The following is a 17,348-nucleotide window of genomic DNA, read 5'->3' as shown; positions in this document are numbered from 1 at the left end:
CATCTATGCGGTGAACTTTTTATCCAATATAGGGCGACTTTGGAATCGAGAAATGCATATGTAGCCTTGATTGGGATACGCTCAGAGTAAGTGTCATGTACTGTACGAAGCAATTTCGACAGTAGGACGCCACCTAATAGTTCGAGACGAGCAATTGAATGAGGTTTCGTCGGCGAAACTTTACTTTTCGCACAAGCAAGACGCACAGTGTTACCAGTAGGGGAGCTAACGTGTAAATAAACGACAGCACCATAGGCTGCGAGACTAGCATCTGATAGTCCCAGGAGAGTGACCTCGCAGTCTGTTGTCACGCCCACATGACGCGGTATGTGTAGCTTATTTAGAGCTGGCAACTCATCGCAAAACTGTCTCCACATCTTAATGATGTGTGGTGGAGCTACAGTGTCCCAATCAAGGTTTAATTGCCAAAGCATTTTAATTAATATTTTGGCATACACGACTGTGGGAGCAACGAAGCCCATTATGTCCCACAGACGGGCAACAGTCGACAAGATGGAGCGCTTAGTGCATGTCACATCGTCGGGCACAGAAATTTTAAAATAGAAAGCGTCATTTCCAGTATACCAATGCAGACCAAGTATTTTATGGTGCATGGTTTTGTCAAACTCCACTTCAGTCGGAAGTTTGTGGGACGCAGGAAGGTTATCTAAGACCTCGCGAGAATTGCTGTTCCACTTAACTAATTCCCACTGTGCACCCTTAAAAAGATCGATCATCTGCAGCGACACAGTGACTGCCTCTAGTTCGCTGGGAAGCGAGAAAGCTACGTCATCCATATAAAGCGCGGGTAGCACAATGCTATTCGCTCGTGGATATTTTGCGCCGTCGTCATTCACCAGCTGTCTTACCGTGCGCAGTGCATGGAAGGGACTGGAAGTGAGACCGAAACAGACTCGATTGAACTGGTATAGCACAAGAGGGTCTTGTGGATTAAAGCGGTATAAGAAGCATTGATAGCGACGATCAGCTTCGCGCATAACGATTTGTAGAAACTGTTCTCGGCAGTCGGCTGTCATTGCCACTGCATGCAGACGAAAATTCAAAATTATTTTAAAAAGATCTCCCTGTAAATTTTGACCGGAATGTAGCAGATGGTTCAGTGCCTTTTCAGAACTAGAACGACAAGAAGCATCGACGACTAATCTCAGTCTCGTCGAGAGTTTGTCTTCACGTAAAATCCCCGTGTGTGGCATCACGTAAATCGGAACGGGATCTTTAGAATCATATGAAGGCGCGGGAGAAATATAATCTTTCGCGAGATAACCTTTTATGACGTCATCATATGCCGACCTCAATTTATTCGAAGCTTCAAGCTTTCTTTCGAGGCAGATGAAACGTTTCTTAGCTATGTCCAAAGAATTCCCTAGGGAATATAGATCCTCTTTAAATGGCAGCCCGACAACGTATCTGCCCGTATCGGGATCTCGGACAGTAGTCGAAGTGTAGAAGTCTTCGCATTCATTATCATCAGGATTCTGAATGGAAGCGGAAGGAAGTTCTTCAAGTTCCCAGAAACGCTTGACTAAAGAGTCAATAGCAGGAGGCTCTTGAACGAAACAACATGTCAAGGCCGTATGAGTATTTATAGTAGGTATCGTAGGCGCATTGCCCATGAACACCAGACCTAACACCGTGCGCAATGCAACGGGCACCGACGGGTCGCGACGTGACGTATGGACGTCGTCGGGGAGAAGCAAATGTGGAAATAGGGAAGCTCCTATTAAAGCATCAATTTTATCAGGTACGCCGTAACTCGCATCGGCAAGCGGAATACCTTTAAGGTGTGATAGGACTGCCGTATCTATCACAGCCGTAGGTAATTTGTCTGTCACTTTATCAACAACAAGTGGCGAGATATTAAAACTAACGTTATCATCAAAACGCGAATAAAACGTCAAGTCAACCGAGCTGGATTGTACAACCTTCTCAATTCCACCGAACCCCTTCACGATAGTACGTTCTGTGAATTTAGTTTGCAAACCCAAGCGATCACAACATTCTTTTGAGAGGAAATCGGCCTGCGAAGCAGAATCCAACAATATACGTATAACTTGCCGTTCACCATTACAGTCGTAAACAGCAACTTGTGCGGTAGCCAATAAGACAGTAGTTCGCTTGCCTTCCACACGATTCATCAAATTGCTATTATACACCTGCGTAGCGCTTGTAGACGGGCTTACGCGCGTAGCGCACAGTGCTACGTCGGCGCGATCATCCGCTACGGGCGATGACGCGGTAACGGTAGGTCCGTTCGGTGGCGGCATGACGGTATTCAACTGAGGCGCGCGGGAATGTTCCTCGCGTTGGTCAAAGTGCAGCCTTTTGTTATGTTTCTGACCACACGAACAGTGCGGGGAGACTTCACATTGCCCGACTTTATGTTTTATAGACAGGCAGTTCACACAGGCATTCTTCTCCTTGACGCACTTAAAACGTTCTTGAGGAGTTAATAATTTATTAAAGTCAACACATTTATATAAATGCGCATGTGTTATATTTCTACATAGACACTTGGACGTAGGCTTATCAACCGTGCTTATATAGGCCTGATACTTCGGCGCATTGCCAGAAGTCCCGTTATTCAAATGTTTTATATTTTTATTATGACGTGTATTAGAAGGGTTTGTGACATTCGTATTCGTACGCTCAAACACCTTCGCGCGTGTTGTGATAAATTCCACAAAGTCGTCGAAAGTAGGTATATTCTTACCGCATTTAATTTCAAACGCGCGTACACTCTCAGTATCGACCCTTTGTGTAGCTATATGTAGTATGATAAGATCAGCTAGGTTATCTAACTTTAGGTTTTTTAAAGCGCTTACTGCGCCAGCGAACCGGTCTATGAAATCTTCAAAGTTAGTCGCAGAGGGAGTCTGAAAACCCTTATAGCGAAATAATTCATGTAGGTACGCGGAAGTCAACATACGTTTATCATCGAACCTATTGACGAGTGTTTGTAAAATGAGCTGATAATTCTCAGCACACGGAGAAATTCCAGCGATTGCGCTTTTTGCCTTCCCTGTCAGCTTCGGTAACAGATAAAATAGCTTTTCTGCATCTGTGAGTGATGGATTATTATCTACTATTGACTTAAAGGTCGTATAAAACATCTGAAAAGATTTAATGTCACCATCGAATTCTAATATCGATATGGGAGCTAGCTTCGGCTTGGCTTTTAGCAGCGCGGAGGTCGCATTATGTATTTCTGGTGTCGTATTTAAAGTTGAGCATTTTGTATGAGTTCGTTTGACCCTATTATACAAAGTCTCAAAAGCATACAGACTTTTGTAATCAGGTTTTGCATCTGAATTTAAGTTTAATAAACGTGTATTATAATCGTCTACAATAGACTCGTACTTTAAACGCAATGAATCAATTTGTGAAGATTCGTCTAGAAAATGTTCTCTTTTTTCAACGTTCGTATGAACATCGGGTTCACGAGATAAGTCAAAGACATTTTGCATGATACCGAATATAGCTTCACGTTTAGCAATTAAGATAGACAGTTTAGTATCCTGAATCTCCTTATCACTTTCGCTAGTTTTAGAATCTACTTTAGGAGGCATTTTACTAAAGTGTAAGTGAGACAATTATCTAACGATCACGAAATACCTATATTTTTATGTGAGTATGATAGGTTAATAGCCAATCATATACTGGTAAATTAAGTAGGTCGCGCGGAGTGCGGATAATATGCGCAAGCGCGCTTCGTTCGATATTACGCGTGGTCGGGTTATATCGAATGTTCGATCGACCAGAGGTTCGTATAGACAAATCTCGACCTTATATGCTAGGTCTTACGACTCTTGAGTAAATGTTTCACAACCGAAGGTACTACAATAATTAATAATTGCAAGTTTTAAGATTTGTTTTAATTGTTAATTCAATTTAAATACACTAATATTTATCGAAATATACATAAATATGTGTAGATAATTAGTATGTCTAACTGGGGAAATAGCTAGCTCAATGCTATAATGCCGCTTATGCCAGTATTACGACAAAGAAAATAGATGACGCAATGACCTATTTTATTTAAAATTATATTATTTCAATTATTAGAGCCTATAGAAGTATTCTAACAAGGAAACTAATGCTTCAATACGTTAATATGAAGGAAATGCTGTAAATATCCGGCTCGACGGAACCAAATAAATATGTATGCGCCAAGTTATATTAAGTTATTTAAGATTTTTATTTCGAATGAGTGGACTGTATTTTTTGCGGTAAATTGGTGTACAAAAGAAAGATACAAGGAATCAGAGCACAAGGAAGACAGCACTTACTTGACCTTATTTTTCATGGGTAGGAGCACGCCGTCCGTTGATCCAAATATTCCTCACGAAGTCCTCTCTTCTCGAACACCACCACTTATGTTATATTTCGGCACACACATAAATATAGGAATTATGCTTAAAAGGATCTCATTGAAACTTCTAAGGTATATTATGATATTTTATGGCTTATTTTCAGGCAGCCAGTAAACTCGTATTGCCCGTTACTTTTCGCAATCGGAAAGCAAGTCGTCCGCAAACGTCTTAATCGTTTGCTTCCGTTAATTTAAGTGACAGCTCTGCGTTCTAGTGTTTTTGAGGCGTATGAGGGCGCCAGTCTCTTCACGGAGAATCGTTCAGTGCTGTTTTAGGTTGGATATGGGAGAATAGGAACACCAATGAAATTTTAAATTATTATTTAAGACTTAATTATAACTTGGCGCAACCATATGGTATTATAATAAATAATAAAGATAAGCTAACGGAATAAGCGAAAGCAAAATAGACGCTATTTTTTATCCCGCGTTTTACCAAGTAGGATCATTTTCTGGCAAAGTTAACAAACAGAACCTTTCACTAAGGCATGGCACTTCGATATAAAAATGCCAAATTCTCCTGCGGATGTACTCCTCACGCAGCGTCCTTTGGTAACGCAGCGGCGATTTTGACAAAATGTGGCACGGGCCAAGACGGCAGGGCAATAGGCGACCGTATCTAATCTCATCAACTATAATGCTTCGGGTAGGTATGTGAAAAAAAATGGTTTTCAATATAGAAGAGGAAACCAAAACAATCGAATTTTCAAAATGGTACCATCGTCCAATTCAAACTTTATGTCGTCGCCGAAGTTTTTCTTTATTCATGTAGGACTATCACAGGCACTTATGAAGCGTTCATACATATATGTTTACATAATTGGAAGGGGATGGTGATAACTTCGTTCGCCAACTTAAACCTAAAGCTACGAGGGTCCCAAACGCGCCCTGGTCTAAGAAGAGCAAAATTAGTTAGATGCTATTGTAGCTTCGCAGGTAGTCAACTGTACCGGCTCTATTGGCTGATACCGAATATTCATTCTGCGCATCGAAATGCACGAAGTAGTCATAAAGTTTGATTCGGACTATATTAAATGGGTTATCATAAGCAAGGATTTCATTATTACTTTCCAGATTAAAAGTCCTGCTATTGAGCTGGTCTGGTTTTTGTTTGGTCTCGGTACAAAATCGTCGCCATTTTTTTGAATACCTAATAAAGTAGATTCTATTAATTGCATGATAACATTTGGGCATTAAATAACAAAAAACTATGGTTGTTTTTCATTGCAGATATGAACAACACCCTTGCGCCAGACTTCATGATCGACGAGCGTTGGTTTGATATGAAAGTCCAGGAGTTCGTACTTAGATACAACTACACTTTGAATCCTCGCGGTGTGTACGAAGCCATACGCTACATGTATACGTACCATCCGGAACCGCACAATGTCACCGCTATACGAGACCAGTATATAAATGTGAGTATGTTATATTGTGTCTAAGGCTTATGTGAAATTCAAATTCTACAAAATTTTTATATGGAATCAAATGTCTCAAAACCCGGCAACACATTGGTGGTACCTCTTTCGATTTTTGGCAAATTGGTGAAACGGTTGCTCCTTGGCTCTCTTTGTATTTTTATGTAATAACGCTTCCACTATAATAAGTGCGAGTATGGTTACATTATATTAATCAAAACTCATGAAAATTAAAGAGTAACACAGGGCTCATATGTCGGGCCAATAATATTGAAACGTGTTATGCATAACTAATGACATAGTTTGAGTCAATTAACTTAACATCCTCTTACAGTTTCTATCTGACTTCCTCTACCGAGCGCCTACGGATAAAATAGTGAAACTCCTGCTGGAACAAAACGTCCCAGTGTACATGTACGTCCTCAACACGACCGTGGAAGCCTTCAACTGGCCGCAATGGCGTCAGTATGCGCACGACACTGAGCACTTCTTCCTCACCGGGGCGCCTTTCATGGACCAGGAGTTCTTCCCGCGCCGACACCGAATAGAACGACAAGCCTGGACCCCCAATGATCGGAATATGAGCCATTTCTTTATGAAGTCTTACGCTGACTTCGCGAGATTTGGGTACGTTAGTAATTATACGAAACTAGCATAGTTCTGACTTGAGATCCTGTCCTGAGTTAGTTTTTTTTTGTTTGATTGTTTTATCGCGCAACATCTGAAAGTCCTTGTTGGATTTAAAAAAAAAATGTTGCCTATAACTATTTTAAAGGCTATATAACTTTTAAATTTTCACCCCCAAGGGTAACCCCCTCACTCCCCTTTAACCCCCTTGGGGATGAAAATTTAAAAAATAAGGTTCTTATACTTTGTATGTAAGTCTTAATTCTTGAGGAAAGCAGGCGTGCGAGGCGAGGCAGGGTATATGATTAGTTATTGATAAACTTTTGTTATACGTCAAAGATGCGTTTCGTACGACTGTCTGTATACTTATAAGACTTTTTAAAACTTTGGATTATAAACGCAATTCAAGTACTTTCTTACCTCTTTTCTTAAACATAGTTCGACGGGTACATACCACGATAATATTTTTGGATTTATCCATCGTGACCACGATCCATGCAACTGGGTCGAAATATCGACAAATCCAAAAAAAATATTATCGTGGTATGTACCCGTTGAACTATATTGAAGAAATGTTGATTAACCACGAAAATCTTAGTTTAAAATACTTCTTACCTCTGTCAAAAAAAGCTCAGCATTGTAGCTACAGTTGAGTAAAAAATTTTTTTTTTTAAGATTTATATTAACACTCTGTGGACTTGATTAATATGTAGAAGTCTTAAACGTCTCTAAACTAAACCGCGGAAGGACTGACCGACACCGTTGTTGACTAAGCAACCCTAAAAACTATACTTCTTATTTTAGAAATCCCACCCGTTCGCGTATCCTCGGCCTACACTTCGAGATGGCCCAGGCGGGTCAACTCCGCTATCTAAACCTCAATACGACGTTCAACTCCAGTATACTGCTCAACTACCGGCAGACCGAACTGGCCTTCTGGACGGTCTACCTGCCCACTGTCATCGGAAGACTGCTGCCTACATACCGACCTATCACTGAGGTAATGTATTTCAAGGTTAAAGTCAAAACTTTCTAAATCTATACGCACTTTTTATGCGTACCTACATACAAATTTTATTCATTATTAATTTTTTGTTTATAATTTCTAAGCTTTTCAAGGTAAATAAACAGTACTATTACACATAAAGGTAATGCCGTTTCCACAACTTAGTTATACATAAACGATAACATTAATCACAATTACTTAGGAATAAAGTACCAAGCGATAATTATACAACAAAATTTAAAAAAAAAAAAACTTAAAGCTTATTTTGCCATAATTATTACTTAGGAATAAAGTACCAAGCGATAATTATACAACAAAATTTAAAAAAAAAAAAACTTAAAGCTTATTTTGCCATAATTATCTTCCTAATAGTGCCAATTTTTAAGTGAAAAATTTCCGTCTCACAATATTTGCAGTTAAAAGTATTGCACGCACGAGATGAAAAGTTATTTACTGAATACCTTGTCTTCCATCTTGCAAAAGGGAGTAAACCTCCCTTTGCGTCTTGCATTTAACCTACGACACGCAAAATCGATATTACTTAGAAGAATGACCAAAGGTTGTTGATCGCTTTAGCAATAAGACCGCCTTACCACGCACAAATATTTATTGTTCTTGTATTGTATTTGTAATATTTATGTTTTTTTTACTGTATCATTATTCAAATAATCGTTATCCATGTAGGCCTATCACAGGCACTATTAAAGCTTACAAAATTATTGTACAATACGCCAACTTAAACCTAAAGCTACTTATTTGTGTGTGCAATATAGTTTTAAAATTAAAATTAACCAGTTTTCAGCAATGGGATCAATATTCTTAGCTGGCGCAACCGGCTGGCTCTGAAGTGATAACTTATATGTTATATATGTTATATGTTATAGTTCTGGTGGGAGCCCCAGCAACCTTTGCAGATTGCCTTTTGGTCTGTGTCCAGCGCCTGCATCCTTCTTATCGTTTTGCTGGTAGTCTTGTGTATGTTGTGGAGGAATGCTAAGAGGTAACTTACTTTTCTAGTTGTTTGTTTATTTATTTAAATTATTTAATTGCATAAAACCGGATAAAAAGTATAAAGCAAAATTTTCAAACTAAAGGCGACCTTATTACTAACGACGCAGCGATGGACGTTGAACCACATGTATTTGGTATCACAGTGTAATGTCACTTTGCAGAAATAACATGATTTTTATTTACGTATGAAAAAAAATAGTATTCGATTATAGTTAAGTTAAGTTGTTAGTTTTTATGATCGGAACTTCAAGGCCGAGAGTTTTCTGGTATGTTTTATTTAACCCTGTAAACACACTTACAACTATTATGGATATATTAACATAAATAAAATAATAAAGATGTAACTATAATACTTAGCTAATTATTGCTTCTTTAATAGCTTTAAATGACCATGTGAGATGGTGATAACAAAAAAAAATAACAACCGGCTATGTTTGTTGTGGGCTTCTTCTTAGACCAGGGCGCGTTTGGAACCGTCTATGTGCCTATTTGAATGAATAAATATTTGACTTTGACTATATATTATACCAAATACATACAATCAAGTATAGTCTATAAAGGGGGGAAAAAATATTTTAAAATTTATAGCGACAGATATTAAGTTTATTGTGAATTATTTAACTTTAGTCTTACTTGTAGTCTGAAATAAATGCAATACGATACAATAATATTTCGTCTGTTGATTTATTATATAAATGTTTACCAATATGATGGAGTTAGTTATAAGTTTTATTATTCCTCTACAATACTGGTGAGATTGTTCACTCTTAAGTCACCTGTGTGTAAGTAATGCAGCGGTCTGAGATGGTAGCGGGTTTACCTGTTATGGAAATCATATTAAATCCATACCCCCTATTTTTCTACATGGCATCTTACTTGAACGATGTAACAAGGTTGATAACTAACCACGGCCAAAGACCAGAGCTTACCAGCTATTCAGTTATTCAATATTTACTCCTAAATTGCCTTACCTCCTCTTTATAAGACCGGTGAGCTCACCAATGCATTAGGAGGGATTTCATTTGATCGGTTTTCTAATATACGAAGTAAAATTTTACTTCATTCATACTGGGCCTACAAAAGAAAATTTTTCTTTTCAACTTTTTAATGGCGAAGTTTAAACAATAACTGTTGTACACTGTAGTGTGGTAATAGTATAAGATATTTCCACCATTTCTCTTTTAAAATTATATTATTTATTTATATTAGAATATAATGTATTGCCGATTTAGGATTTAGTTTTTTTTTCGGCGCTCGTATTAAGCTGATTACAACTTTGCTGTATTAAATACCTTCAGTAGATAATAGTAAAATGTTATAACCTTTCTTTTATCACCGCGCAATTTATAATATCCCGTGTTTTGTACTGCATATTTCTTTATTATTTATTATACTAATTTCAATTACTAACGCTGGTTTTCATCAATATATTTTGTGGTAATGACAATTTTTTTGCTTTTATACTAACCTTATGATTGTTCCAAAACAGGGCGATACCTCCAAAGTGGAAAACGGTACCGACCACGTAGGTGAATTTATACTAACTTTGCATTATATGGGTATTACTAATGCATGCCAGTCTTCATTACACTTCGTAGACATTTGCTTACACACTGCTACATTAGAATAAAAATTAAGGACTTGTTTCACCACCTTCTGACCAATGTCGGATAGCGTAAACGTATTTTTTGTGACTTTTTTACCGTATGTCAAGTGACATAGACAGAAATTTGGAGATTAAAATTTTTTTTTTGACTGTAAATTATATAATATTCAGAAATCGTCCCTGCCGGGAATCGAACCTGGGACACAACAACAACAACAACAACACAACAAACTCGACAACGAGTCCTCGATTGTGAGCGAGAAAATATAGCGCTTAGGGTTCTTCTGACACTTAAAAAAAGATGGTAAAGCAGGTTCTTATTTAAAATCAATTTTTTCTAACTTGTCTTATTATTTAATAGTAGATTGTGCTACAAGTACATAAAGTTATGCAGTTCTTTTTTTTTATATATATTCTGTGCATTATTTTGTTTTACAAATTATTTTGTCGTTTTTAGAAACATTTTCTTTTATTTTATCCGGCCGTTCTTAAGACTAAGAACATGAGAAGTGAAAACAATCTCTTCATTACATTTTAGTGTTGCAATAAATAAAAACAAATAAAATAGAAATTCTTTATGAATATATGCTTTTATTATATTTTATCTTTGCACTAAAACTTAGTTTGAAATATTTGACAGAATATGAATATATCAAGACATTTAAGAAAAAATGGAGTATAAGTAATTTTAACGCTTAGAGGGCTTTTTATTTTCATGCTAGTTTAAGTTAATGTAGATTTTCTGTTGTTTTGTAATTTTATTATTAAGGTTTTGGATTTTATAAGTAAATGTTTGCCATACAAACTTACATTCACATTATATAAAGCCTATGTAGGTCCCAGTATGGGTCTTTTACCCACCCCACTCTTACCGCGCAATTGATTTATCTAGACGACGTTTTAGGACCTCTGTATGCCTTTTCTTCTTCATTATTATTTTTAATCTATTACCGACCCAGTACAGAGTACAGGTCTCCTCACAGAATATAAAGGGTTAAGGCCTGAGTTCACGCGCGTTGGCCAAGTGCGAATTGGTAGACTATACCTTTGGGGACATTATGGAATACTCTCAGGCGTGCGGGTCCACCTTCACCTTTAAAGCTAGTTATATTGGCATATGGCATAAATTAAAAACGCACAACTCTGAAAACTTAGAGGTGCATGCCGGCGAGGCTATCGCAGAATCCTTACTCTTTAGAATTAGTATGAATGACTAGTTAATATCGTTACAGAGATAACGAGCGCTACTACAACGGCGACATATTCATAGTGCCGGAGCTCGAAGAGAGCGGCATAGACAACGCGACCCGGTCCAGAGACAATATCTATGAGTATAGAGACGTGCCCGTGAAGAGGCCACATACGCCGCAAACTCTCACTAGAACCGTGAGTTGGTTTAAATTAAATTTAATACGTAGTATACGTGCGCACTCACTCGAGGGCCACGCCATGCCATCGTTCGTATCACGATTGCCGTTTCCCGTGACGTCATACGGGTTGATTTTACTGTGTAATAAAATATCATAAGGGAAAAAGTAAAATGAACTTATGACGCGTTCCAGTCAGGTCTTTATTTAATGGACGATGTAACTTTGAAATGGTGTTGCTTTACGATTTAATTCTTTCAGCGGACGAACACATATGCAACGTGTAACTGAATTACGAAAAACTGTTAAAGGTGCATACGTATATTTCATAAGGAATCACCCTGTAAAAATATTAAATCAAAAGAATCATATTTATTTTTCCATACAAACTAATTCAAAACATTCCAAGTGTTTACGAATGACGCTACGCTACGCGAGGCGTAACTTATAAAGTGACAGGAGTCACTTGATTTTAATTCTGCATGTGATGTTAGGGCGCCATCTGATTTATTTCAGTAAAAACTACCTAACTAAAGCGATTTACTCAAAAACTATTGGCGTTACGGTTTCAAAGATAAGTCTCAGAGATCCACCACCAATAGATCTTCGGCAATGTACCTTCTACGCACGTTTCGATATATATCAACTTCACATTTATTAAATTTAATTCAGGGGTACTAATAAGGTGGGAGGGGCTTAGTCATTTTATAAGATGGTGCTAAGAAAAGTATAAAAGACACATTTGGCAAATTTTTGGGTTTCAAAAATTCTTCAAATTCCCTTATTTCAACATCTCCTGAGGATGCTCCGGTGTCGGAGCGAAACGTGCTTAAAAATTGCCGAAGATCTGTTTGGTGTGGAGTATATCGATTGAAGAAATTATAAATAACAACATACGGAGTATAGCAAATTAAGCTTAATTTTCATAATATATCGTGGAATTCCGCAAATGAACGGTTGTTTCTATCCAACTGTATTTGGTTCCGCCACGTCACCACACGTCACCATATAGTTAACTCTAATACTGTTGTATTTGCAGATAAGCCAGCCCCAGACACTCCAATCATCGCGCGCGCCTTCCGAAGCGTCAACGGAATCGGCCATATCGCTCAAAGAGAGCGTGGTCTCCAAGACCCCAGACCCTCGCGTGCCCGCTCCCATGCCCCGCACGAGATCCAGGACACAAATGGTGCATGGGGTACCGCAAACCACAGTGTGATGAACTGACCCCAGAACTGAACATTTGACATTCCAACTAAAGATTCCGCAAACAATCGGTTAGAGGTTATTTATGGAACCGTAAAATTGGTTAGCGGTTAAAAGGTATATAAAACCGTCTAATTCAAGATTTTTTTTATATAACTCAATTATATATGTTTTATTAGTTTCATTTAGGGATAAGAACTTTTATGTACCTCCAGTGATCTCGAATTTTATAAATTTCGGGTCAGTTTAAAATCTGGGATCGGGTAAACCTATCGCTCACCACGCTGAACAGACTGGTTGGTGATGAATTTGACTTTTAAAAATGGAATAATATTAATTATCTTTATTTACCGACATAACAACCATTTTAAAAAAAAATTAATATAATAATTTAAAATGCATTACTTAAAAAAAACTTTAGATTAACTTTGTCAGTATGCTATTTGGCAAACCTTCCATTTACAGAGCACTGAGAAAACACATGCTTGCCCACCCAGTGCTGCATAAATGGATTTTCTTGCTTTTCTGATAGCGTTTTTAGAATACTACTTCCGCGCATTCTGCTCACCTCTGATGCTCTTTTTCTCATAATACAATGTAAATCATTGATTCGAGCTTCAGCAAACATCAAAGATGCACTACAAAATGCGGCAACCCCATCAACACTAAAGCCATTATTATATGACATATTTCACCTATTGGCTACACGTGTAAAAAGTTTGGCAATAAGCCTTAAAAAGTGTGAGTTTATCTTTATTAAAATTTGATCCCACATTCCCCGCTTACAAACAGAAGCGACATTATTTGCCGTATCATTCATAAGCCCCGAATATCCTTCTTCACACACCAAAATTCATTCTTAGCTCACACACACACACACACACACACAAAATACACTAAATCTAGTGGAAGATTTGTTTTATTAACTTTTACTCGGAGGTAGGCGCAGTGGCGTGCATACAGTGTATGCACAGGATGAGATAATATAAAATGAAAAGAATCTCCAGTACGGTTTATAAAAAACTTAAGGATAGGCATTCTCAGAGTTATAAAAGTCTACACTTAAGTTTTTATAACTCATACTAGAGATTTTATTGATTTTATATAATCTGCCCGTGGCGTGCATATACTCTATGCACGCCATTGGCTGGGCAGTGGTACATGCAGCACAGTTTTAACTAATATTTGAAGTGCCATTGTAACTGTTTCAAATAAAGATTTTTTTTATTTTCCGCCATCGCCCTGCGCTCCCTTTCGATATCCTTCACATCAGTTAAGTCATCTGTGAGTATTTGCCACAGATAATTGAACTATGACACTAATATAAGAACGATTGTGTTCATAGTTTATAAGGTTTTTTGAACTTCGTATTTCTTGCAGCTATTTTTTTTCGCAGTAGATAGACAAAAATCCAATTTCTATATTACCACCGTAAGTAAACGTATTAATTAATCTAGCTCTAACTCTCTAACTCTTTTCTTTTTTTTTAAACAATGTTGCCATTATTGTATAGAAGCAGGTGTTACTTTGCGGAATTCCATGATATATTATGAAAATTAAGCTTAATTTGCTGTACTCCACGAAAAGCAGGAGAATCTGTATGCAGTCATTTATAATTTATTCAATCCTTATACTCCACACCAAACAGATCTTCGGCAATGACAAACTATACAATGAATAATTATTTAAAACAATTATTCATTGTAAAGTCAACATCTCCTCAGGATGCTCCGGTTTCGGAACGAAACGTGCGTAGCCTAGGATCTGTATGGTGCGGAGTGCAAGGATTGAAGAAATTATAAATTACACCATACAGATTCTCCTGCTTTTTGCGGAGTATAGCAAATTAAGCTAAATTTTCATAATTTTGCCGTTATAACCATTAGACTGAACAGACCTTTATTTTTTTGCAACAAACAGCAAATGGTTTATAACAAATGTTAATCTGGAAAGTTAGATCAATTTTTAACAGCTAAGTTACCAACGTATTTTGGTTGTTTTAACTTGAGTGATAGTAATAACACAGTTTAGCGATCATACAGTTCGGAAAGGACTAAATTTACATACATTCAAATTCAATATTTATGTGAATCAAATTATAGTATAGAATACATACCAATTTGTAGAGATTAGTTGAGAGACTGCTTTAGTTTCATAGTTATTTTATAATTTCGGAATTTTTTTATAACTATTTATTAACCTACTATTTCAAACCACTTTATGAATGTATTTATCTACGTTTTCAAAAATGTTGTTATACAAAATAATCATTTATTTACTTACATTGTCGGTAGCCTTTTAACCTATCCGATCTAACGTGTCTTTAGGCAATATTCAATACGGGCTTAGTTTCATAAATTAATGAAATATTTAATGCATTGTTGGAATAGCTAATAAAATTGCAATTATTAACCGCCCTGCATAAATCTTTTGAACATTAACAGGTACTGTCGCCGCAGCTTTAAAACAATAATTTAGTCTGAATCGAATTTTGTAAGTTTAAATTTTAGTGGGAGCTATTTATATTAGGAATAATGAGATTATTAATTGTCCAACTGAATGATCGCTAAGCCGTGTTTATAACGTATTTTATATTATAGTTACGCTAGTAAGAGATTAGATTAGATAAGACAGCTGAGGTATTTATAAATACTTAGTATAATGACGTATTATATTACGTTATATAAGAAAAGGACTTTTATATTGTCAAAATGAAGGCTCAACGCAGATGAATAATTTTTAGTGTAAATTATTTGAATCTTATTCGAATCACAGTTATATTTCCGTTCAATTTCCGCTGTATGATTAAATTTGTAGACAATTTTGTATAATGTCTAGTTTGGGGAAGTGTGTGCACATTCATTGGATTCAGCACAATTTTTCCCATCTCACAGATTTTATGTTGTTCGTCTGCATTAAGCTTAACTAAAGTTCAGATAGGTAAGTTAAAGTAGGACATGTGACAGGTCGCAGCGCAACACTTGGTTTTGAAAATTTCATACTATAGTAACCGTGGTTTAAATATGGTATCTAAACAATCGATATTTATTAAGTTCTAACCAGTTCCCTTTCAAAGTGGTTAGAACTTAATAAACGATTAAAAAACGAAATAAAAAAACCGCTCTTTAATCGGTTCGCGCATGGTCAAATAAACTTTTAAAAAAAAAGCATGTCCAAGCGCCGTGTTCCTACCCCGCGAGATTGTACACGAGCGGTCAATCAACCCAATCAACGAACAACCGTTCTTCCAGGTCTGGACCGTTGGTCCATACAAAATAGCCTAAAACAGTGACAGAAAGGTTTTTATAATGCAATGTGCTGCGACGCGTCTTCTTACTATGTGCGCTAGCTATTAGTCTTAAATGTTTGTGATCGTCCAAACCGTCCATTTATAATATAAGCAACCTTAGTATGGGATTTGCACACTCGCAATCGTCGTCGTTTTCGAGTATATAAGACGTAAGTTGTAACATGAGGAGGACACAAAAAATGTTTTTTTTTTCTCGATTGAAGTAATCGATTGAAAGTATAGAAATATAAACTAGGTAATAGAAAATACGGTATCGTACAAAATAAGATTAAATTGAAAAACCTTTGCAAGGTGTAACGGAAATACGAAATAATAATATTGAAGGATGCATAGATATATTAAATTTGATTTAATAAAAGCAAATTTATCTTTCTATTATTAAGAATTTTTTCTTTTGTAGAATTCAAAATATTTTAATAATTTATTTTATGACAACCCTATTGGAGATAAAAGACCGACACGCTCATGGTACATGCGCTGCGCGACGTGTGTCTAATAAAGTGACAGGAGTCACATGATTTTTAATTTTGCATGTAATGTTAGGACTGTCTTTCAGTATTAACTATGGCAGAGACAGTACATAATGTACCACTAAAGCCTGTTATGTATTATTTCGGTTTTCATTTACACGTTGTATACAAAGTTATAGAAAAAATAGGAAAAAAATTACCAGTTTTAGCAAATGGATCCACAGAACGAATGGAAACTACCCCACGCGACGTTACAGTGTTTCGATTCGAAAACGACTTCGACTGAGGCCTTAACCATTCGTACTAAAGGTGCAGGTCTTTGTGCCTTTGTGCCTCTGTAACTTATGAAATGTAACTATTTATTGGCATTTAATTTTTATTGCATATTTTTATATGTATATATTAAAATAAATTAAAATATATCCAGTGTAAAATATATATTTGAATAAATGATTATTTACAATTATTAAATGTTCTACTTGGCGGTTCTGTTGCGGCGATTGGCGCAGTGGGCAGCGATCCTGCTTTCTGAGGCCGGGTTCGATTCCCACAACTGGAAAATGTGTGTGTGATGTGCATGAATGTTTTTCAGTGTCTGGGTGTTTATATGTATATTATAAGTGTTTATGTATATTATTAATAAAATTATTCATCAGTTATCTTAGTACCCATAACACAAGCTACGCTAACTTTGGGGACTAGATGGCTGTGTGTGTATTGCTGTAATACATTTATTTATTTATTTAGTTTTAAAAAAAACGATGGGTTCGAGTATTTCACTCTTCTTCATGAGAAAGTTCGACTGCATTTTTAATGTTTTCTGTAGATATATATTTTTTGATGTACTTACTAGAGCAACGTTAAGAATAAAACTACTCTTTTAAATCGCAGGTCACAATATTATATTGTATGTTAGTTCGTCCTCCATGGAGCGTTT

The 17,348-nt window shown here is 36.6% G+C and overlaps 1 protein-coding gene across 1 annotated transcript in view; it reads left to right on the top strand.

Annotated features, from left to right (window-relative positions):
• The window catches only part of LOC120628207 (neuroligin-like protein glit-1), a 29,438-nt gene extending 16,470 nt beyond the window's left edge, over positions 1–12,968 (top strand). The window contains exons 9-14 of the mRNA XM_039896464.1: positions 5,621–5,808; positions 6,143–6,435; positions 7,240–7,435; positions 8,326–8,441; positions 11,291–11,444; positions 12,465–12,968. Of these exons, the coding sequence (XP_039752398.1) occupies positions 5,621–5,808; positions 6,143–6,435; positions 7,240–7,435; positions 8,326–8,441; positions 11,291–11,444; positions 12,465–12,644 (1,127 nt within the window). The 3' untranslated portion in view covers positions 12,645–12,968. The remainder of the gene's footprint in view (positions 1–5,620; positions 5,809–6,142; positions 6,436–7,239; positions 7,436–8,325; positions 8,442–11,290; positions 11,445–12,464) is intronic.
• Positions 12,969–17,348: the final 4,380 nt, after the last annotated feature.

This window comes from Pararge aegeria, chromosome 2 (genome assembly GCF_905163445.1).
Source record: "Pararge aegeria chromosome 2, ilParAegt1.1, whole genome shotgun sequence".
Classification (NCBI taxonomy): domain Eukaryota; kingdom Metazoa; phylum Arthropoda; class Insecta; order Lepidoptera; family Nymphalidae; genus Pararge; species Pararge aegeria.
This window is presented reverse-complemented; position numbering and strand designations above follow the sequence as displayed.